The following is a 24,545-nucleotide window of genomic DNA, read 5'->3' as shown; positions in this document are numbered from 1 at the left end:
GTTATTGCCTGACATTTATTTTACTTACATCTATTCATAAAGATAGAGCACACACAAAGATTTCCTGCAAAAGTTTCAGAGAAACTGTATGTTTCTGGTAAATACAAGATATTTAACCCCATTCTGCTAAATGCAGAAGTATAACAGCCGACAAATCAGTTTGCATCACATTGTTTACTCCAGTAATTTACTTAAAGTGAAAGAACAAATTCACTTCCTAATTAAATTTCATAGTCATATACTGGTTAGTATTTCTGGAATTCCAGTCAATGAAAACAAGTTGGCAATGCAACTTAGAGTAATTAGTTCTGCTGTTAAACATTTACAAACATTATCCATTATATACATGAATGGAATCCCTGATATTCTGAACTTACTAAAACACAGAATGTTTTATTTCAAACACACCATTTTCATTTCAAAAATCACATTAACTAATTTACAATATGTCCATTTAATTAGAATATATTTAGAGTCCTAGTTATATAGGCAATATAACAAAACATTTCTCGATTCAGTTTCCCCTAGTAACCAGAAATACGAAACACTGACTGCAGCACTGTTTGAGGGTCATTTGAAGAACATAACAGTTACAGAAAGGCTCCATTTTCAGATATTGCTGGGAAAAACAGAAGTGAGTATGAAGTAGCAATAGATCAATGGAAATTATCGGAAGAACATAATGTTTTTTTCAAAGACATTGCTAAGATGGACTAACATCATGTTCACCTGTATTCAGCGGACCGTTAACAATATTGAAAGCTTTAGAAGCAGTAAGATTCTAAAAATCCGGTTCTCTTCTGAAAGTAAAACAATTTGTATGTCTAAAGGGATGTTCTGTTGATTTAAAGTTATTGTATAACATTCACAGGAATACCGGAATGGTTAACTTTGCCTCTCTAGAATTACTCTGCATCATTCCTGAAAAGACTTAAAATAGTACTCGTCAATCCTGTTAAAATGATCAGCTGCCTGCCAGAGCTACAGACGGAACAAAAGGTAACATGCACCATTCTTTTTCTTAAATAACGTTCTGAAAACTATTGAAAATATCTCAATCTTCAAACATTTCTGCTTTATATTATGTAGCAAAGCAGCTACTTACTGTGTATTCTATAGTCCCTTTAGGCTTTTGAAAAGACATTCGTCTCCCATCTTTCTTGTCTAGGGTCTTCTTCTGGCCGGTATCTGAAAAAAATTGAGGCAAAGCATGCGTTACATTCATTTTTCTCTCCCTCTCAGTATTGTCACAGGCTGCTGACTACAGCCCCACGGGCAGACATCTAATTCACCAGTTACACAGCTTATATCCTGTGACTCTCAGCTCAGCCTAACAGACAACTAGCTGGCTGAACAGGGACTTCAGTCCTCTGCTTTGCTTTAAGGATTTGACCAATATAAGCTACTCCAGTGATTTGGAATGCCCTACCTTCATAAATACCTGCAGCTATCACAGTGTAATTAATTCACAAAATGCTATATGAAAAGATTTTTACAAGGCAATATTATAACAATTCTAACATTTTTCATTTGATCTACATTACACAGAATCTGCCTGTCATCTGCAGTAGACTATGCAGTTTCTGAGATCAGACCCCATTTAAAGCTATAGCTTTTAAAAATAGTATTAGCACAAAAACACAAACACTTTAATGGAAAGCTTGGCTTTTCTATAAAAACATACAATGGTGGCATTCCGTGAACTACAGTAGAAGTAGAATATTTTAAGAACATGTTTTCTCGGTTTTCAGTACCATGTACCACTCAGGACTACTTCGAAACATCCAGAGCCCAGGCAATGTGCCTCACTTCCTTTCTTTTGCTAGCTTCTTTTCTGGAATTCATTCCTTGAACATATAAGCAACGCAAAGCAGAGCCTGGAGTAAATGCAATGGTACTAGTATAACTTATTGCACCAACAACCCTAAAGTCAGGAAGAAACTGTTTCCGAACTCTTCCTTATCCCACCTCTCATGTTACAAGACAGACTTGCTTAGGGAAGTCGGGAGGATTCACAAGTACATACAGCCTCTGAGATATACAAGTGAGAGAGTTGAAGTGGAATAGCTAGCCCTGCTTGTTTTCAGCATCAGGCACCACTATAAGAATTTGGAGAGTCATAAAACTAATCCAGAACTCTGCATTGTGTGTAAGCCTAATCAAAACAAGAAAAACCACATTAAAGTCCTGAGTCAACTTGCACTTTTTAAGAATTGCCTACCTCGTCACAAGAAGGCCTGCCTCAGATTACATGTTGAGCATCATAATTTTGAAAGAGAACTAGAGAACACCCCATCTGTTGGTCACTTATATTTGTGCCATTTAGAAATAACCCATTTCCAGATTGGGGAACTTTTTGCTTAAGTGAATTTTGAATCCAGCTTGTTAATAAATCTATCTTATTATTATTTATTTATTTATGGCATTTACATACCCCTGAGTATAGTAAAATGTTCATGAGTTTTGCATGTTCATATCAAATTTCTAGACAACTTGTGCCTTTTCTAGCCCTGCCCACATATCTATCAGGATAGAAGGTTTATCCCCCAAATACACCAGTTTTGGAGCAATGTCACATTAAAAACAGATGCTATGCAAAAGAAATGGAACACTGAGGCGATCCACAACAAAGTACTTCAGAATCACTTAACATGGTGTGTATTGCTTAAAACCAATGACACAGTTACATTGGCCAAATATTTAAATAAAAAAAAGAACTTAAAAACTCTATATAAATATTTAAACAGCAATTAGAATCAAGGTATTTTTCAATCAATACACTAATGTACCTTTTTGCATATCTATACGAAGCTCTTATTGTACTGCACCAGTGTAAATATGTTGTATCATAGGTATTACTAGTTAAAATGAGCAAGGCATAACATTATTCATGGGGACCTTGGAAAGCTACATTAAAAGTTTGTTTCCTTTGTTTTTCAAAGACCTTCAGTTACACCCCCATGTCTTCTATTTGTCATTAGAAAAGTTCAGCTTAAAAATCATTTAAGCACACATGTACCCAAGGGAAAAAGCTGAAGATTATATTTAGACACCACACCAATCTCTCTTTATTAACAGGGCCAAGAGTTTGTGCCATCCTTTTGACAAAACTCCTGTAAATTACAGTGGTATTAAGACAGACCGGTTTTTGATGAACCTCAGGGCTCCACTTCTCCTGTCAATGAAGATTATACCCGCCAGATTAGATATGTCCTTAGAAGCGAGCAAGTCATATCACTCCCTGCTAACCAGCTCTTTCCGTATAGATTTTTTACTGTCTGATGATACTTGTCTTCATCTCTCCTCCACATCATCCCAAGATTAGTTATCCAAATGACTGATGCCATTTCAGTTGACGGCCAAAAAAAAAAGGAAACTTTAACTCATCATAGCTAAAAAAAAAGAAAAGAAAAGGAAGGAGGATTACTCCTTTGAGGAAGGTAATTTTTAATTCCAAGATGAAATACTATCAGCCAGAACTGGGAAGTCTACTCCAATTATTATTTTTAGACATTCCAGAGGAGGGACTTCAAAAACCTTCCATCACTATTTGCCTGGATATATGAGTGAAGGGGTATCCACAACAAGGAAGACGTGAGGATGGGCAGGGTCACAGATGTAGTTTTAAAAGGTTGTATATGCAGACCAAAGATAAATCCCACGCAGGTAACCTATGCTCCCCACCAGTACACAGACAGAGGGTTAGTATTAGGGATTATTACGATTTCATTTCACTTCTATATGCCGAGGCTCTCTGGGCAATTTACAGCATGCTATTTGAAAATGCTGCTGAGTGATTCAGCTTTGCTTACTTCTGAGTAGGTGATAGACAAGAGACAGGATCTGGTGCTATTGAAAAGTATAAAATCTTTTAATAGTTCTTTTTGTATCAAAAGCTCAACGTTTCAAAAAGAACTATTAAAGATTTTATATTTTTCAATAGCACCAGAGCCTGTCTCTCATCTATCACTTGTTCAGTGATGCTTTTTCCCTCTACCACACGTACGCTTACTTCTGAGTAGACAAGCAGAAGCCTTGTCCTGCTTACTTCTCAGTAGGCTTAAAATTGGTAATAGCAATATTCTGGCTTCACTTGCCTTGTCTTTGGCCATGCCCACTTTTCCTTTGGTCCAGCCCATAGATGAAATGTGGTGCCCTAGACCTTTCTCAAATTGGAATTCAGCTCTTGAGCTGAAAAATGTTCCCTATCTGCAATGTAGACCTTTAACCTGTTATCACAATTCTATGTTTGCGCCATATCATGCCAGAATATTCTTATATAAACAGATAATCTTCAACCTAAGCTTCACGAACTTTTAAAAATGGCTAGGTACAGTCGATGAGCAGTATCCAAAGGACTGCTTAGGTTTATATTTTTAGAAGGGCATTTAGGAGTTTGCAAGGAGTTTGCACTACCACACTTAATCATATATACTTTTCTTGAAACTGCTGACCCTCACACAATCCAAACTGCTTTGGAAACTCCCATAATTTCAAAAGCAATTTGCTTTGTGACATGGGAGAGACTGTGAGACCCATAAAAGTAAAGTCCTCTTGGACTAATGGAACTAGTTTTACAGGTTTTGGATTTTCTTTTTATCCTGCCCTATGCTTTTAACATCTTTGACTGTGGGAACAAATCTATGTTTATTAGGTAAGGACGGGCAAAAGACACAGTAGATATGCACTACTTCATACAAAATATATTAACAAAATGTATTCTTAAATATTTCCTGTGTAAGTTCATTTCCTTTGTTTTTCACATTCTGTTACTAACCACTTGTTATAGCAACCTTGCATTTTAAACCACAATTTAGATCCCAAAAACATAGGTATGTCATTTTTAACTACAACTAGATGATTCTCACATCCACACAATGTTTTTAGAAAGGAGATATTAGCAGACAGTTTTCCCAACAGCTCTGACATTCTGCTTCCTGTAGAAGACACAGTTCCATTCCCATGCAATGGGAAACTAAAAGCCTTTCCTGTGTCTCTTTCAAAAACTAGGGGAAGACACTAAAAGATATCACTTTCAATTTTAAACTAACCATAGGGATCCTGTGACATGCAAACTTGAGGAACTGTGATTTTGTTTAAACTATGTCTAAAGAGAACAACCAAGATTTGAAACTACCATTTGATTCTGGAGTGTTCTCTCTAAACCATAGTTTAAACAAAACCACAGTTCCTCAACTTTGAATGTCACAAGGTCACTAGGCTAGTTTAAAACTGAAAGTGGATGCTTTCGGTCTCCTCCTCTGGCTTATTAACAAGGAGAGGAAAGAAAGAGCATGCAACCTTGAGTCTCATCACAGCTCATTCTCATAACAGGGAACAGTGGTTTCTCATTCTGTGAGAACTGAGCCATAATCTAAACAAGGAATTATGTTAGACAATGATATCTACTTGTCCTTTGGAAAGGATGAGAGTTAGACCTCCCCATCCACCTTTTTTAAAAAACTACAATGGTTAATCCATTTCTGAAAAAGAAAAGTGAAAAGAAGCAATGTTTAGTACAACAAAAATAGATATTTGCTAACTCTACAATCAATGAAATTAGTTTTCATCAGCAGTGTGTAAAATACTTCACTTAAAAAGTAACATTTTAGTTATTTAATCCCAGCCATGTGCCAACTGAACAAAGCAGAGACGCTTCAAAAAAATTGGATATGTTCATGCATTATTATGAAGATTTACTAAAATCCTCTTACTTCACCTTATACTTTGCCGTGACATATTAGCTGAACACCCTTCATTCTACTGCAACAAGAAAATCAAGAGTCCTTGTTAGCCTTTAATGTAGTTAATAAGGTCAGCCAAAAAATAAGCAGTACTTCCAAAAGCCACTGAACTATGGGTCCAGACTGTGCTTTGCATGAAGAAATGGATTCCACAAATCAAATTCTCTATGCAGATGTGGCATGGGATGTGTATTTTTATTTATTTATTTATTTATTACATTTCTTGTAATAAATCATTGAGCAGTGGGGAATTGTGATCATTCACTGACACACCCACTCCACCCATATCTGCAGGTCTGTTTAACATCCATGTATTCGACAACTAGTTTGGAGAAGTGTAGGCCAAATCCATGCAACCTCTCTACAAGGTATTTACAGTCTGGCCTATGTACAAAAGTTCCTAGTGAAACACTGTCATTCAGTAGTAAATCAAAGAAGAAGTTTGTAGTACCAATTCCTCACTTCACTAGATTAGTCTGCACAGATTAGGGCCAACGTGGCATGACCTTCAGAAGAGGAAGTTTTTAAGAAAAAAGAGAATGGCAGTATATTATATATTAATATTGGATTGCGGATCAGGAAATACACAATACTGATTAAAATTTAGAAGCACGCAACCCAGTGAGATAAGATATACCAGAGATATAGTATTGCATTAACTGCAATTAATATTTTAATTCATTCTAGTACTTCCAAAAGCTTTAAATCACACAAGACTAAACTCAATAATTTGCCAGTATTATGGAACAACTTTGCTTCTGTCTGTAATATTCATTCCTTTCAAAAGCACACTTCAGAAATGTTTCTGTATTTTTATACCAAGTCAGACCACTGGTCCATGCAGCTCAGTATTGTCTATATTGACTACTGGCTCTCCAGTGTTTCAGACAAACTTTCCTACCTCTACCTGCCTGATGTCAGGGTTAAACCAGGGAATTTCGCAAGCAAAGCATGTCCTCTAACACTCAGATATGATAAAACATATCTAAGTTGATATTTCTATTCATTTTTAATGGTGTTTCAGTAATAATCAGCAAATGATACCAATATCCTAAGAATTCTTTATCACATTTACAAAACACATCTTTAGAGCATAAGGTGATCTTGAAAAGCAGGTAAAAGTTAGACAAGTTTGGAAACTTCTGCTAATTGAAATTATGCCTCACTTAAGAAAAAGCTGAAAGCAAAGTTATAGGAAAGACACATTTCAGAGGGCATTGGAAATAGTCAGTATATAGCTGGGGCTGGACCTCTTAGCCAAGTCCAGCATTCAGCAGAGAGCAGCAGGTGATGTGGGCAGTGGCCAACAGGCCTGGTATTAGCTCCTGGGCCAGCATGGGCATACTGTGAAGATCTTGCCCAGGAGCGTCTCAACTGGAGGTCGGCCATTACCAAAGGTGCTATGGATTTTGAAGAAGAATGAAGACAGGGTGAAAGGGATAAACAAACTAAGCGGAAAGCCACCAAGCAAATCGTCATCGCGACTGTCGTCCATCTGGAAACCTGTGTCCTCACTGTGGGAGGCTGCGTGGATTCAAGATCGGCCTCTACATCTGCAGACCCACCATTAAAGTCTCTAACTTGGAAGACAATGTTACTCGGACACGAGCGATTGCCATCATCACTGGAATCCACTGGGGCTGATGCAGCTTGTAACAGGATCCTTACTTTTAAAACAGTTATAGTCTAGGGGTGGCCAACTAGACATACTGTATACATGGTTACAAATGCTCATTTTATTTTATTTTTAAAATATATTATCCTTTTTTTTCTTTTTACAACAAAATGGTGCTTATTCCCAAGTAAGTTGCCCTAATGCTATTTAGCATCAGAGCAGTGCAAGCTAACTTAATTTTATGCTGGTGCTGTGATTTAAGTGTTTAAAAATATTTTTAATCATGACTGGGAAACAGGTGGGAACTTTTTATGTAACTTAAGGTAGTCAGATCAGTATTATCATGCACTTTCAAATGGTCAGAACCAAAAAAAATACCTATTTTACTGAGCACTAAAAGTGTTTCTAATACGTTATGTGTATCCAATGTGACATGACTGCTATCATAAATTACATTGTGGTAGTGTAAGAGATCTCTACCACAATGCTGATAGCATTAGCTGGCACAACAGGTTTTCCAGGAAATCTCATCTTGACAGCTAATTCTATTGGCACTGTGCTAGAGGTCCCTTATACTAGCATAAGGTGATTTACATTAACTGGCCTATCTCAGTGAACTTTTCAACATTACTTGAAGTAATAAGTATTTAATTATAGCATTTACAAGCTGCCCAGATAGATAGATAGATAGATAGATAGATAGATAGATAGATATCAGGGCAGCCTACAAAATAAAGTTAAAACTTCAGTAACTATAAAACCAAAATATGATGCAACACAACTTGAGAAACAGAGAGGAGGAAGTGAACTAAAACAGATTAAACAATCTAAACAAAATTTTAAAGATCTGGGAAAATAAAAGTCTTTGCCTGACCATTACTAGTAGCCATGTTTCCATGTTAGTGTGGTATCCTAAGAACCTCATTCAGAGTAACGTTGAGAGAGAAAATCTCCATTCTGAACTGAGATTTGAAAAAGGGAATTCTAAGCTTGTAGCTCAAATTCTAAACCCTTATGTTTACAGACTGATATTGTTCATACTGGCTGAAATATTACAAATGTAGATCCATGTCAATATTTCAGTTACTACAGGGAAAAAACCATTTCTGAAAAGGGTGGCAAACGAAGCTAAAACATGCGAGACTAAGTTACCAAACTTCTCCCACTGGCATCAATCTCTAATTTAGGAGTGGGTAACTCGTAACCCTCAAGATGTTGGACCACCACTCCCATCAGCCCTAGCCAGCATAGCTAACAGTGAGGGATAAACTGGGGTGATGTCTAACAACATCTGGATGGCCACAATTCCCCACCTGTTTCATCCCTAAAATGCACACCCACAAAATTATGAGGTTTATATGAACTCAAGAGTTGTAATTTCAGAATAAATGAGACTTCAGTGTCATTGATTCCAATTGGTTTGAACTATCAATACTAGCAAATTAATTTTAAGTGATTTCAGTTCCACCACACACTGCAGATGCAAAGCCTCACTTCATTCCAATTTTTCAGCTCCCTTCCCTCTCTGATTTGCTTAAAGCAGTTTCAGCCTAAAGGTAAGAGCTTTTCTTTGGATAAGTTAATTACTATGGCTTTACTACCCTGAACAGTCATTAATGAACTACTGTATTTTATCACAGCAAGACCAGAGAAGGTATAACTATGATCCAGATCAAGAAAAGTGTTTGAAATTAGAGCAACAATAGAGCAAGTAGCAATAGCTCCTAATTTTCAAATCTTAAATGTTAAAAGGAAGGAAGGAAGGAAGGAAGGAAGGAAGGAAGGAAGGAAGGAAGAGATATTTCAGATGTATGTTGACTTTTCAAGTATCTATAGTCTGCCCAGGAGCACTTTAAGTAGAGACTACATGAAACCTGCTACTGTAAATCAATAAACATGGGACAACAGCTTCTTGAGCCTGAAAAATTGTGATACACTTAGCCCACGTGGTGGTGTTTACCGCAAAACTTCAAGGGCATAGATAACAGAGCATTCAGTGACTTGCATCTTTCCCTTAAAGCAAAGAATTTATTTACGTTTCAACTTGAGTTTTAACTTCTCTCTCCTCTCACCAAGAGTAGCATATACCAATACATCCACTTTCCCCTAACTGTCACTTTGTTTATGCAACAAAGTGAAATTATCCCATCTCTTGTTAGATTTCTACCAATATGAATAGTCCAGAAGAGAAAAAAGAACTAATAAGTGGTCAATTTCTTCTCTGCACTAGTTTAGCAAAAGTTTTTTTCCCGTAATGGGGAAAAAACAAGGTATTTTATGTTTTTGTTTTAAACTAAAATAAGTTTTAGGGTACAATCCCTATACATATTTAGACAGAAAAAAATCCTACAACTCCTTGCACTCCCAAGCGACCAGAGCTAGCTGGGGAATGTTGAAAGACTTTTTCCTGCCAAAATATGCATAGGACTGTGCCTTTAAACATTTAAGATTGCGCCATTAAGTATCTCTTCCCTTGACCAATTGTCCCTATTCCCTCAAATGGATTACCATAGGCGGTAGGAACTATTGACTTAAGAGACAAACGTCTCACTTCAGAGGTTTTTTTACAACTCTTATCACAAATTTGTCGTCTATGGATCAAGGATCATATAATCATAGAATAATAGAGTTGGAAGGGGCCTATAAGGCCATCAAGTCCAACCCCCTGCTCAATGCAGGAATCCACCTTAAAGTATCTCTGACAGATGGTTGTCCAGCTGCCTCTTGAATGCCTCTAGTGTGGGAGAACCCATAATCTCCCTAAATCATTGGTTCCATTGTCTTACTGCTTTAACAATCAGGATTTTTTCCTGATGTCCAGCTGGAATCTGGCTTCCTGTAACTTGAGCCCATTATTCAGTGTCCTGCACTCTGGGATGATCAAGAAGAGATCCTGGCCCTCCTCTGTGTGAAAACCTTTCAAGTATTTTAAGAGTGCTATCAAGTCTCCCCTCAATCTTCTCTTTTCAAGGTGAAACATGCCCAGTTCTTTTAGTCTCTAAAAGATCAAGGGCCTTTCCGCTGATAAGTTAGCAGGAAATCTAAGTTTGTGGCCAAGTGTATATTCAACAGGGAATAGACTGAACTTTTATGATGCATATTTTGAAGAACATGCATGTCTCCTTCATAGATTACAATTTAAGCATTTGCCCACAGGGTCCTCAAATCTTAAGAAGGGCCTTGCTGGATCAGACATCTCAGACAAATGGAGGGATTATCCCTGCCTGCACCGGGGATCCCCTGGGTGGCATTTGGATGCACAGGAACGATCGCAGGACGATACTGGGATATAGGGCTCGTGTCAACATTCCCCAAGTGTCCAGTTAGTCCAGCATTCACACAGTGGGCAAACAGCTATCAATCAGGAATCCTCAAGCACCATCCCACCCATGTTCCTCAGCAACTGGTGTACATAGGCTTACTGTCTTGAATACAGGAGGGAGAACTCAGTCATCAGGATTAGTAGCCTCCAGGACTTTATCCAACCCTCTTTTGAAGCCATCCAAATTAGTGGCCATGACTACAAATCTTAGGTACTTAGATGATCAGTGGAGCATTTTTTCAAGTGAATTCCTAATGTAAAAAAGTCACTTGCAATCTTAGACAAGCTTTGTCACCAGTTCATGTTCCATTCTGTCCCTTCTCCTAAAGATGGGAAGCAAATCCACACACAAGGCGCTGCTGCGATGCAGCCAACTAGGAACAAAGGGTAAATCTGCTTGGCTGGCACATATGTATATTGATATGTAGGATATGCAGTCACTCACCACATTCTTTTTGCCTGTGCATTTCAGAATGTACCCCTCAGGAAATTAGAAGGGCCTATTGAGAGCCCTGTCAGCACAACAGAAAGGCAGACTGAGGCACTACAGAATGGACTAACAGCCAACTACACTTCTCGCACCTGGAAAATGGAGCACAGAAGAAATAGAACAGGCTCTCATTCCCACTTCAGAGAACAGGAAATAGCTGACTGATTCCCATTGTGTTTGTAGAAATTGATGCTGGGTCAACACAACCAAAGTTGAAGCAGTCTAATCTCCAATGCACCCATGTTCTTTTATCAATGACTTGCTGTACTTACAATCTGTCCATCTAAGAACAGTGTGCAGTTCTGTCTTCCCAGGTTGCCCCACTTCCCTGCTGCATAATGCCTGTATATACACTGTAACACAAATTGTTACACCTTCCATCTCCCCTTGCCTTTATACTTAAAAATGGGGGTGGGGGGAGAAACCCTTTCCTGATTTAGCAACTCAAATCTCATTTAATATTGTTTTTCATATATATTTTACCTTTATCCTCTTTTTCCAGGGTTACCAGATGCAGAGAAAGACGAGGCTCCTGGAGAAAAGGAAACTCTGACTCATGCAGCTTTTCATTAGCTATACTTGCCAAAAGCCCCTCTTCAACACAACTTGTAAAAGATAACAAGAGGCTTGTCTTTTGCATCTGGTCATTGTTTCCCTGTTTACTGTTTGATTTCTCTGAAAACCCTAAACAAATAAATGGCAGCACTGTCACTAATATGAACCAAAAAGGTGAGGTGTAACCTGCTTTTGAATCTTGACCCACTAAAGACCAGTGTCTTATGGGATAATGCTATAGTTTTTATGAACTGCCCAGAGAGCTTAGACTATGGGGTGGTATAGAAATATAATAAATGAAATAGTTGAGGCACATATTTGAAATTACTGAGCACATATAATTTACTCCTGACCACTTCTGCACTACTTTCCTGAGCCCTACAGCATTATCCTATCTATTTCAGATGCTAAGTCCTGAGAGTTCAATAGAACTTGCCCTCTCTTATATGTGCTTAAGCATGATAACCATGATATATAGCTAGAAGAGTAGATTTTCCCCACCTCATCATGTTTGTTCAACTGGAGGGGCTAAAGGAGGAATACAGATTCTAATCTTCAATTTAGGACTACAATGATCAATACTAGCTTCAGGGGACGGCATCCTGAGGCACCTGCTGAGGTTCTTGCACATTGTGAGGGCCCACTGGCATGAACCCCAGTTTGTACACAAGTAACAACACAGGCTTCTCCCCACCTCCTCCTTGTCCCACCCAGACATAGGTGGCACAGGGCAGCCGCTGCTCACTCAATAAGGTGGGCAGCTGCTGTTGCTCAAGAAGGCGGGTAGTGGCAAGAAATGGTCAATTTCACCTCCAATGTGTTGTCTCACAGTGGTAAGGATTTGGCCTCTCTTGCTCTCAGCAGGGAGACACAGTAGAGCTGCCAGAGTGCACTTCTGGGAATGAAAGCAGTGACTGCCCCTTGGAGAAACAGCAACTACCTCATCTCTCCAGCTAGGCCTCTCTCTTCAAGTAGTGTGAAATATTGGGCCCATGATTTTGCCTAGAGAGAGAATGCAAGACACCACTGCTGCCTGCTTCTTGCTCTCCCTCCCTCTCTGGATGGTATAGGACTGGGTGCACTGCACCAATCTTCAATGGTGAGTGAGCAGAGTCAGTAGTTGCCGATCCTGCAAGGAGCATCAACCACTTCTTCTCACTCTGGGCTATGCTGGGCTTAATCTTCCCTGCTATACCTTAGAAAGAGGGCAGGAAAACAGATCGAGCCCTCCAGGGAGTGATCAAGTGAGCTTTCTGAAACTGTCACTTGCCCAAACCTGAGAGAAAGACACAGGGTGAGCAGTCATGCGGAGGCAGCAGCAGCAGCTCCTGCAAAACGCAACCACTGACTTTTCTCACTTTCGCTGCTTAGTCCAGGTAGTGCAGCAGGGAGGTTTGAACTCCCTTGCATCACAGGCAGAGAGAGAACATAAATGAGAAGATGGTAAGTGCCATGCCTCAGTGGTACAGCACATGCTTGGCATGAAGAAAGGCCCAAGTTCAATCCCCGCCATGTCCAGGTAGGACTGGAGGGGGGAAGGGACCCTGCCTGGAGAGCCACTGTCAGTCAGTGTTAGCAATAGTGGCTAAATAGACCAATGGTTTCCTAGGTTTCTATGAAGTGGCTGCTACCTACATACAGCGGCCAGCCTGCTGCCCACCAGAAACCCACAAGCAGGACAAGCGTGCAAAAGCACCCTTCTGCCCATGTTCCCCAGCAACTGGTGTACATAGACATACTGCCTCGCCTTGAACACCTCTATCCTACTACATGCCTTTACTCTTGTTCTGGAATGCATGGTGGTGGAAACTAAGCCAAACAGGCCTTATGCGCTCTGGTGCACCACCCAGACACAGAGAAAAGAACATGGACAGAGATAGCATCTGTTTCTCTGGGCAGGTCCGTGTGCACACACACCATGGGCCCAATCCTCCTCACCATACCACCCACAATCTGCCAACTCTCTCTTGGTAAGGTTGCAGCGAGGTGAAGGACGGGGAGCCTTCAGCAGACATGTCGCTGAGCACCCCACCCTTCCCCGGGCCAAGTTCCTGCAGCCAAGCCAGACAACCACAAAGCTGGAGAGAAGGGGCGGGGGGGGGGGCAGATTCTTCCAGTTCGACTAATCCGAATTGAATAGCTTGCTCTAAGGCCCACGTCGCCTTAAAGGAGCAGCTTCGTCGTCTTCGAACTGACGACCTCCGTCGCTTCCTACTCCTAGCTCCTCCCCGTCCCAAGATTATACCCAAACACCCCGCACCCTATAACTGAAGACTAAATGTCAAGGCAGGCTCCCATGGGGGCTGCAAGGAAAGCGGGAGGGGGGCTCGCCTTGCAGCCCCGCCCGACGGGGGAAGTTTCTCCTCAGCAGCCGCCCTGCCAAAGGAGGGGCCCCTACGGCCGCCGCCGCCGCCGCCGCCCCCGTCCTATCGCGGCCAACGCTTCTGCCCACCGTGAGGCCCCTACCTAGTGGCTTGGGCTTGGGCTCCCCCTCATGCAGAGAGTCCTGGAAGCGGACTTGGCGGAGGCTCCCAGCAGCGCCGGGCGCGGCGCCCCACAGGCGGTTGGCGGTGCCCCTCAGCAGGCGGCCGCTCTTGCCCGTGAAGGTGGTGAGGTACTCCATGCGGGGCTGCGCTGAGGGAAGGAGGCGGAGAAGAGGCGGCGGACGAGGCGCTACGGGGCTGCGCGCGGGGACTCCATGCCCCGCTTCAGGGGGCTGCGGGCGGCAGAGTCAAAGGCGTCCCCGGCGCTCTCTCGGGGACGCGGCGCAATTCAGCAAACCCGTCGGACCGCGCCAGGCCAGCCAGAAGCTCGCTCCGTCGCTCGGTGAGAAACTTGGGCAAAAGTTTGAGGCAGGCTCCGCCTCAAGGCTCGCTCGCTTAAAGGGACCGAGCCGCGCGCTGGGGAGGTGGGAGGGGACGGTTGGAAGGGAAGGGCGGCTGCGTCGCGCCACAGTTCATCAAGTGGTGTGTCATTGCCTGTCGGGGGTGGGGGGGCGTGTGGTAAACACACACATGCACACGCGCATACGTATAGAAATACAGACAATGATTAAGGACTAAGGGAGCAATCCTGTGTACATTTAGACGGGGCTGGGGGGGGAAAGACCTACAACTCCCAGCATGCCCCAGTGAGCATGGCTGGCTGGAGAATGCTGGGAGTTGAAGGACTTTTCCCCGTCTAACTGTGCACAGGATTGCGCCCTAATAGGCTGACAGGGCTATCCTGTGGAGTGTGTGTGTGTAAATATGTGTATTTACTTGTGTATGTAAATACGTGAATACACGCACATGCACACACATGCATACAATCATCTATACATATATAAATAGTTATATAGATTAACATGGCTGCCCTCTGGAATGCTTGTTCATGTGAAAATGTTTGTATATTTATTTATTTATTTACAGTATTTGTATACCACTCCACATCAAAGATTTTGGAGCAGTAAACAGCAGATAGGGTAGTAATAATAAATACCATGTTAAAATTACTGTTTTTAAGCAAATGAGTTCTGATGAGACATGGCTGGTCACTCAAGGAAGACTTCCTCAAATAATGATGTGTGTGTGTGTGTACATATGTGTGTATATATAATATATGAATACATGTGCATACACACACCCATACATACATAAATACAGACAATTATATTGATTAATAGGCTAACATGGCAATCCTCAGAATCTGTGTAAGTAAATGTGTGTATATGCAATTATAGAGACTAATAGGCTAATGTGGCTATCACAATGACCATCAAGAACAAGAACCAGTGAATTGGAGGGGGAAGGAGAAGGGGCAGGCACAATAGCAGGAGAGTAAACAAGTGAAAAGAGAGTTCACCAAGATCGTGAAAGGGAGGAACGCTTCCAGTGCTTATGAAACAGAGGTAAAAACACACAAAGGCAAACCAGAGGGGGGAGGGAAATAGGTGTGATGGAGCTCAGAGTTTTTGTTTGATCCAGCAGGGCTTTTCTTATTTGTGAGTTTTTAAATGTACTCCATTTGCCTTTCATGCTGGCTAAAAAGAAGTAAGATTTTACATGGAAAAATCTGATCACGGGATATTGTCATTCTCTGAGCTACAGCCAAGATTAAAAAAAGAAAAGAAAAGAAAAAACCTGGCAAGGTGATTGCTACAATATAAACCAAGTTGAGAGAGTGGTAAAGGACTCCATAGTTCTGATGTTCTTCGGCAATTTTATTGTCCAAGAATTCAGTGTCGTCAAATCTAGCTTGAAATTACTTTCCCCCTAAATTTGGGCTGTATGTGACTTACTCAAGAAAGGAAGGGAAAGGATTGTGTACATACTTCACTAGGGGTTCCATGTTAACTATCTTACAGCTACAATCCCTTGCTTACTTACTTGGGGGTAAGTTTCACAGAACTCAGTGCAATACTCAAGTAAATATGCATAGATCCTGGCGGCAAATGCCCTTGATTTGAAACTTGACATTTTTCTTTCTTTATGTGTGTGTTATGTTTTGTTTTATTGAAAGCCTGCAGGCTAGGTTATGACTTTTTAATAGTTTGTACAGTGACTAGGCTTTTTTGGCACTTAATTGATAAGAGTATAATGATCCATTATTACATGCAGGTTTGGGATGGAGTGTGTGGACTCTGAAATTATACCCTGGAACAATTTTGGTATGTGTGCTTTAGATTGCTACACAAGAACTCAGCTTCTCTTCAAGTACTTGAAAGGTTGTAACACAGAGAAGGGCCAGGATCTCTTCTCGATCATCCCAGAGTGCAGGAAATGGAATAATGGCTCAAATTACAGGAAGCCAGATTCCAGCTGGACATCAGGAAAAACTTCCTGACTGTTAGAGCAGTACAACAATGGAACCGTTGGAGGTCGTGGGCTCTCCCATCCTAGAAGAGCTGGATAGCCATCTGTCAGGTATGCTTTAAGGTAGATTCCTGCATTCAGCAGGGCGTTGGACTCGATGGCCTTATAGGCCCCTTCCAACTCTACTATTCTATGGTTCTCATACACTGTACTTGATGGCTGCAGACAGCATTGAGTCCACTCACTCAAGGCCTATGACTCGCTAGAGTGTTCCACTAAAGAAATTTACATCGAGTAAAGATGAGTCAGGTGTCTGAGGAAAATGACTCAGATACTTCTGTAGGAAAAATAACATCTCTTGGAAGTGTATATATAGTATTATTCAAAATATAGATTTCCTGCATATATATATTGCTCTGCAAAGCCAATTTACAGAGATATTGCAAGGAGGGTTGCCATGTCTACACCTGGAGCTCTTGACTGTGAGAGCCCTGCTGGCTGCGCATTAATGGCAACACCCATTCTGATGCATGATTGACCCATTTGCCCACCCTTCTTTCACATGTTCTTTAGGAAACAGACCATGTGGTAACAAGATGCCACATACCAAATGCCTTCTTACAACATGTTCTATTTGCTACAAAAATGTGAGAAAAGGAAGGGCAAATGGGGACTGAATTGCCACATGGGCAATCATCACAGGCTGTATCCGGCCTACAGGCAGGAGGTTCCCCATCCCTATTTTAAGGAATAGCCCTGAAAAGGCAGATTACATACATAAAAATCTAGTAAAATTACAGCAATGCACTCTACGTGGGGCTGCCTTTGAAGACTGTTTAGAAACTGCAGCTTGTGCAAAATGCAGTAGCCAAATTAATAACTAAGTCCAGAAGGTCGGCGCATATAAGACCAATTCTTGCTTGCTTTCATTGGCTGCCTGTATGTTCTGAGCCTGATTCAAGATGCTGGTTTTAACCTATAAAGCTTTACATGGCTCAGGACCGCAATACCTGACAGAATCCCTCTCCTAACCTAAACACACCCAGCCACTATGATCAACATCTGAGGCCTTCCTCTGAGTGCCACCTCCAAGGGAGGTTCGGAAGATGAAAACAAGGGAGAGGTCCTTCTCAGTGATGGCCCCTGACTCATGAGCTCCCCACTGAGGTATGCCTGGTGCCATCACTGTCATCTTTTCGGGACCAGGTTAAGACTGCCCTCTACTCGCAGTTAAAGCTGCAGGAGCTATATCAGAGTGACCAGATACAAAAGAGGGCAGGGCTCCTGTAGCTTTAACGGTTGTGATGAAGAGGGAATTTCATCAGGTGCTGCATGCATACAAATGACACCTACTGAAATTCCTTTTTCTACTGAAATTCCTGTCCTCCTTTCCATGTGGTCACCATACAGGGCCATATATGAATCAGTCTCCTGTGCCTGTCAGCCTAATAGATTTTACAGGCAGGCAAACAAGCAGGACTGCCAGTAATGACCTTTGAACACAGGTAGTGTTGTATGGGTAAAGACTGTCCTTCAGATAATTGGCCCACAAACCATTTAAAGCTTTAAAGGTTAACACCAGCACTCTGGAATGGGCCTGGAAATGTACTCTCAGCTGGTGCTGATTTGATTTCCAGAGTTATATTCTTGGCTGGTAACAGCTATGTTCGATTTCAACTTTGGAGCAGAACTGTTTATTTGTTTTTAGCATTTTATATAGCGCCTTATGTGCTAAATAGCCATCAAGGCACTGTACAACAATCTAAAACAATAAAACCCTGCAACAATAAAAAAGAAAGAAAATTAGAAACATTAAAACATTACAAACTACATGTTTTTAGATAAATAGATGTTATCTCAGCAAATCCTTGGTCACCATCTTGCATTTGCTGAGATTACGGGAACCCCAGCTCAGGACTCCTAATTCTTCCTTTACCTGCCAATTCTCACCAACAAGTGCTCACCTGGGTTCCTTTCTGGTTTGGCTGGAGAAAAGCACTGAAAAGTGCAGGGTGGGGATATTTTGCAAGTGACAAGCTTATGAGTGAGGGAAGGGTTAAACAAATAAGAATTGCTTCAGACCTACTACTTTCCCCATGTTCCTCCCCACTCCTTCATTAGCCATACTAAGAAAAAAGTTGATTTGGGAACATATGTGCATCACACCATGTCTAGTTCTGCCTTTTGTGTGGATATAATTGAAGTTCATTTTGGAAATACGCAGCTTCCTTCCTTCTGATGGTGGGCTACGGTGGTTCTCCACTTACCACCAGATAGAATGGGCAAAAAGCAGGGCAAAATGAGTGAAAAGGAAACCGGAGGAAAAGTTTTTAAAGCAATGGAGATTTAAGGTAGGAAAAGGTAGAACTATAGAACAGCATGTGGCAGTGACCCGTAATTACTTTGGGGACAAATGTGGTGCCAGTAAAAATGAGCGCTAATTGCAACAGTGACTACCAGGCAAAATGCCAGTAGGTGCTGTGTGAGCTTTCTGAGAATTCTGCTTGCACACATGGCTGCTAAATAAGTTCTTAGTCTTTTTGACGCTTTCCTGCCAAATTTCTGTGATACTCTTGAGCTCCAGATAAACATGTGCCAAGCAAAAAAAGTTGCCTTATTTCTCTGTTCATTAAATCTGAATTAGATCTTAAATGTGAACCTACAGCACAAACATATTCCTCCTATGTATGCTCAGAAGGTCCTGCATGGGATGGGATCCCTAGATGGTTGCTAGGTCCCTTCTGGAGGAATCCCCCTCAGAGGAGGAGCAAGACCTCCCAAAGACAGAGGGCCTGTTCAACAATGAAATCCACAGTGGGTTAGCATGTCATGTAATGAGTTGTTATTATTATTATTATTATTATTATTATTATTATTATTATTATTATTTATATAGCACCATCAATGTACATGGTGCTGTACAGCGTAAAACAGTAAATAGCAAGACCCTGCCGCATAGGCTTACATTCTACTAAAATCATAGTAAAGCAATAAGGAGGGGAAGGGAATGCAAACAGGCACTGGGTAGGGTAAACAGGCACAGGGTAGGGTAAAACTAACAGTATAAAGTCCGAGCAACATCAAGTTTTAAAAGCTTTAGGAAAAAGAAAAGTTTTTAGCTGAGCTTTAAAAGTTGCGATTGAGCTTGTAGATCTCAAATGTTCTGGAAGAGCGTTCCAGGCGTAAGGGGCAGCAGAAGAGAAGGGACGAAGCCGAGCAAGGGAAGTAGAGACCCTTGGGCAGGCGAGAAACATGGCATCAGAGGAGCGAAGAGCACGAGCAGGGCAATAGTGTGAGATGAGAGATAGGAAGGAGCTAGACCATGAAAAGCTTTGAAGGTCAACAGGAGAAGTTTATATTGGATTCTGAAGTGGATTGGAAGCCAATGAAGAGATTTCAGAAGTGGAGTGACATGGTCAGAGCAGCGAGCCAAGAAGATGATCTTAGCAGCAGAGTGGTGGACAGAGACCAACGGACTGATGTGAGAAGAAGGAAGGCCAGAGAGAAGAAGGTTGCAGTAGTCCAACCGAGAAATAACCCACACACACACACACACGATGGGCCAACTACCCATGCCTGCTACCCACCTTCTGCAGTGGGATTAGCAAGCTTCCATAGTGATTCCCATGTCACTCACAGGAATTCCATGGGTATTTTCACTCGTTCTGGTGAAACACACACACACATATAATGATGGCAACCACAGAGTCCGCCAGCAAGAGCGACCGCCACTTCCGGCAATGCTCTTGCCAACATGGATTTTTTTCTATGGTCATGCACCCCTTGGGGCAGCTGCCGCGGCCTGATTCACACCACAGCGCCCCCTGGGATACATGAGCACAGCGACAGGAGGCTGCAAATTATCCACAGAGCAGGGAAGTGTAAGTAAACCGTGGCGCTCTGCAGGGGTAATGGTTGTGTGAAAGGCATACACATCGTTGTTTTCCTAATCTTCCACCCTCTGTGGATCATTTCCCTTCCCTACTCTTGTGATCATGTGAATGGGGCCAGACAGTGTCAAGGAATAGCCCATGTCAGAAGACCTTGGAGAAGATGGCTGTAGGTGTTTCATAAGAGGAGAGAAGCTCCACCTCTCAGGCAGATGCTGTGCGTGGCCCCTTTAAATGGGAAGCACCCACCACAGACTTGCTGAGGGAGAGAGGGAAAAGACAGTGAATGCCTCTGTTTTGCAGCTGGCGTGGCAGGGCACACCAAGCAGGGTATGTCTCTTCTTTAGCATTTTGGTGCTTTTGAAACATTTCAATTCACCGTTAAAAGGACTCTTCTTAAATGGTATTAATACATGTGTGGATTCTTCCCCTATATGGCTTGGGACCAAACTACCTTCTCCCATAAAAATGTCCCTGGGTTTTAAGACCTTCTAGAGAGGCGCTTCTGGGAAAAGACCTCCTCACGTGCCCCCTGCCACCCCCTTGCCTCTTAACGCCCCCCTATGCAATCCCACCCACCCCTTCAGGAACCACTGCCTTAGGGCATCATAGTCTCAAGAGGGTTCCTCTTGAGACAGGCAGTAGGGTTCCTTTGAGAAGAAGTGCTTGGACACAAAGGAGGACTCCTCAAGCGGAAAGGGCTCTTTAGGAGAAAGTCCTCCACATGAGTAGGACTGTTACTAGAGGGTCTGTAATGAACTACAGCTGAGCCCTGGAAGGGTTCTGGAAGCTCTGACTATAAGCTTTTAGCCAGAGCTTACCAATTGGAACAACAGCTTACTTCAGCTCATAGGGTCTGGACCTCTGATCTTGTTACATGACTGAACTTTTGTGCTACCAGCCCTTGGGCTCCAGATTTAAGGGCTGCTTTTTGTTTGACTACTGTTCTGTGTTTGGACCTTGGAGTTGGTTGCGCTTCAGATCTTTCTTCTGGAAACCACCTACTTGCCTGGTAATACTGTGCTTTGACCACTGCCTGTATCCTCACTACTGCTGCCTCAAGCTGATCCGGTACTGGACTGGTATCTCTGCCTTTGGACTGCCTCTTATTTTGCCCTAATGCCAAGTCAGACACAGCTGAAGCAGGATGTTAGCACTGATCTCCACTATTTTTCAAGCAGGAGCCACTTTGGCTCCAGGCATCACCGTTCCGGGGCCTTTCCTGGGCTGTAGGAGGTCTTCTCCTCTTCCCATCCTGGTCAAGTGCCAATGCTGTGCACCAGATTTGGCTGAAGACGTTTTGGGACCTTTACTTGCCATGCTCGCTGTCCAGGGAAGGCCCCATCAGTCAGTCACCAAATCACCAGACAGGCAAATTCCAACAGACTCATGCCCCTTGGGTGGACCCTTTTCTCAGCAATAAGTGTTCTGCTCTACTCAGTGCTGCAAAACCTTCCAGTGCAGGTCCATATTATGCTCACTCACTCTCAGCTGTGAATTTCATTTCCCCTCCAGCACCTGCGCAAAGCTCCACTGCAAATAGCCAATCAACTTGCTCTTTTCCTCTTGGGCTCCACCCCCACCACAGCTAAATGACTGTTTGATTCTCTTCTCCCCCACCCCCTGCTCCATCCCAGTGACACGTGGTGGACTAGTTTGTCATCTGAACCAGCCAATAAGAGAGAAAGATGTAGAGATGCACTTGAGGTGGCTGGGAGCCTCCAGTGGCACCTGGGTCTTGTAGGGAAGACCACTGCTTTAGGGTCCTTTAACTTCCCACATCTCTCCTGCAAGCCCTTTCCCAGGCATAGATGTAGTGCTGGCACAACTTGATAAACTTGGCCATTACTTACAATGGGCAGTCAGTGATTCCATAATAAGAACCAGAAGCCCTAAGGACCCAGTGTGCTGTCTGGTCTTAGCGGCTGCTGTTAGTGTCTCAAATTTCCAAACATGCCCACAGGGTCACAAAAGTTATCTACTCCTGCAGTAGATCCTCCCTTAGCCCATATCTGATTCATCCCTTTTTTACCCAGCCTACTATCCCCTTCCCATGCTCTAAATTAGCACTAATACAACTGAAGTTAATACACATATCACAGTGACCCTGTTTAGACGACACACTAAACCACAGTGGTTAAGCGTTTTGAGCTAAACATAATGGCACAGCGTGTCATATGAACCATGTTTTAGCATGTTGTGTGAACCATTCCTAACCATTTTTGCTACGGAAGCATGGTTTAAATATGGTTTAAATTTACTGCAAAAGGGTTAGCAGCCTAACCATGGCTTACCGTGTTGTCAGAACAGGCCTGTTACGAAATCATATCAAAGAAACTAAAACAGAAGGGGAAAGAGAATTTCTTGGGGGGGAAATGAAGAACAAATCTTGTCAGACTAATTTGATCTCATTTTTTGATAGGATAACCTCCCTTGTGGACTGTGGGAATGCTGTGGACGTCATATATCTTGACTTCAGCAAAGCTTTTGACAAAGTACCACATGACATTCTGATTAACAAACTAGCTAAAAGTGGGCTAGATGGAACAACTATTAGGTGGATCCACAGCTGGCTACAGAATCGGACTCAAAGAGTGCTTATCAATGGAACCTTCTCAAACTGGGGAGAGGCAACGAGTGGGGTGCCGCAGGGCTCAGTCCTGGGCCCAGTGCTCTTCAACATTTTTATTAATGATTTGGACGAGGAGGTGCAGGGAACGCTGATCAAATTTGCAGATGACACCAAATTGGGTGGGATAGCTAATACCCTGGAAGACAGAAACAAACTTCAAAGTGATCTTGATAGGCTGGAGTGCTGGGCTGAAAACAACAGAATGAAATTTAATAGGGATAAATGCCAAGTTCTACATTTAGGGAATAGAAACCAAATGCACAGTTACAAGATGGGGGACACTTGGCTCAGCAATACTACAAACGAGAAAGATCTTGGAATTGTTGTAGATCACAAGCTGAATATGAGCCAACAGTGTGATATGGCTGCAAGAAAGGCAAATGCTATTGGGCTGCATTAATAGAAGTATAGCTTCCAAATCACGTGAGGTACTGGCTCCTCTCTATTCGGCCCTGGTTAGGCCTCATCTAGAGTATTGCGTCCAGTTCTGGGCTCCACAATTCAAGAAGGACGCAGACAAGCTGGAGCATGTTCAGAAGAGGGCAACCAGGATGATCAGAGGTCTAGAAACAAAGCCCTATGAAGAGAGACTGAAAGAACTGGGCATGTTTAGCCTGGAGAAGAGAAGATTGAGGGGAGACATGATAGCACTCTTCAAATACTTAAAAGGTTGTCACACAGAGTAGGGCCAGGATCTTTTCTCGATCCTCCCAGAGTGCAGGACACGGAATAACGGGCTCAAGTTAGCCAGATTCCGGCTGGACATCAGGAAAAACTTCCTAATTGTTAGAGCAGTGCGATGGTGGAATCAGTTACCTAGGGAGGTTGTGGGCTCTCCCACACTAGAGGCATTCAAGAGGCAGCTGGACAACCATCTGTCAGGGATGCTTTAGGGTGGATTCCTGCATTGAGCAGGGGGTTGGACTCGATGGCCTTGTAGGCCCCTTCCAACTCTGCTATTCTATGATTCTGTGAAGACAAATCTCATTTCAGTCAGCTGGATGCTTTGATAAACTTCTGGATATGACAATGGGCTGATTAGCACGGAAAGACAAATTTTCAGTTAGCATTCACTAAAATGCATTTTAAGAGCAAGAAACCATATAGGACTTAAAAGTATCAAGCACATCCTTTTTTTTTTTTAATAAGCCATCCATTCCTTTGCTGCCAAACAGGAAAGTTCTAGGTGGTAATGAATCTCAAGTGAGGAAGTTGCTTTTTAATGTAGAAGAATAATTTCCTTGGCTCCTATAAAAGCTCTGCAGAGCCAGGCTGCCTCATGAATCAGATAATGCTCGTGTTATTGGTATATAACCTAAAATAGCATATGGAAATGCAAGAAATTACATAGGGAAATTTACTTATTTGCAGGCTCTAGCTAAAAGTGATATACAGTACAATAGAAACAAAAATAAAACTGTTTAAAAAACAGGAACAGCACAACAATCAATTAGAAGTAACAGGAGCAAGCAACAGGCATCAGAAGACGACTGAAGAACAAGGT

At 42.2% G+C, this 24,545-nt stretch overlaps 1 protein-coding gene and 1 long non-coding RNA gene across 5 annotated transcripts in view; one reads left to right on the top strand and one right to left on the bottom strand.

Annotated features, from left to right (window-relative positions):
• OXR1 (oxidation resistance 1) overlaps positions 1–24,545 on the bottom strand; it is a 232,697-nt gene that overhangs the window by 55,507 nt on the left and 152,645 nt on the right. For 2 of the 3 annotated variants that reach the window (XM_063131041.1, XM_063131042.1), the window contains exon 4: positions 1,106–1,188. In XM_063131041.1, coding sequence (XP_062987111.1) covers positions 1,106–1,188 — 83 coding nt within the window. Of the gene's footprint in view, positions 1–1,105; positions 1,189–14,192; positions 14,477–24,545 lie in introns of those variants that run through there. The other variant, XM_063131044.1, reaches the window with a different exon arrangement.
• On the top strand, positions 583–11,863 carry LOC134401795 (uncharacterized). Of its 2 annotated transcripts, XR_010025682.1 has the most exons (4): positions 583–634; positions 872–999; positions 8,872–8,915; positions 11,674–11,863. It is a non-coding gene; the product is annotated as an uncharacterized LOC134401795 (long non-coding RNA). The 2 variants fall into 2 exon arrangements; XR_010025681.1 differs by lacking the exon at positions 8,872–8,915.

Source organism: Elgaria multicarinata, chromosome 7 (assembly GCF_023053635.1).
Source record: "Elgaria multicarinata webbii isolate HBS135686 ecotype San Diego chromosome 7, rElgMul1.1.pri, whole genome shotgun sequence".
NCBI lineage: Eukaryota > Metazoa > Chordata > Lepidosauria > Squamata > Anguidae > Elgaria > Elgaria multicarinata.
Note: the sequence above shows the minus strand (reverse complement) of the source record. Positions and strands in the feature narration are given on the sequence as shown.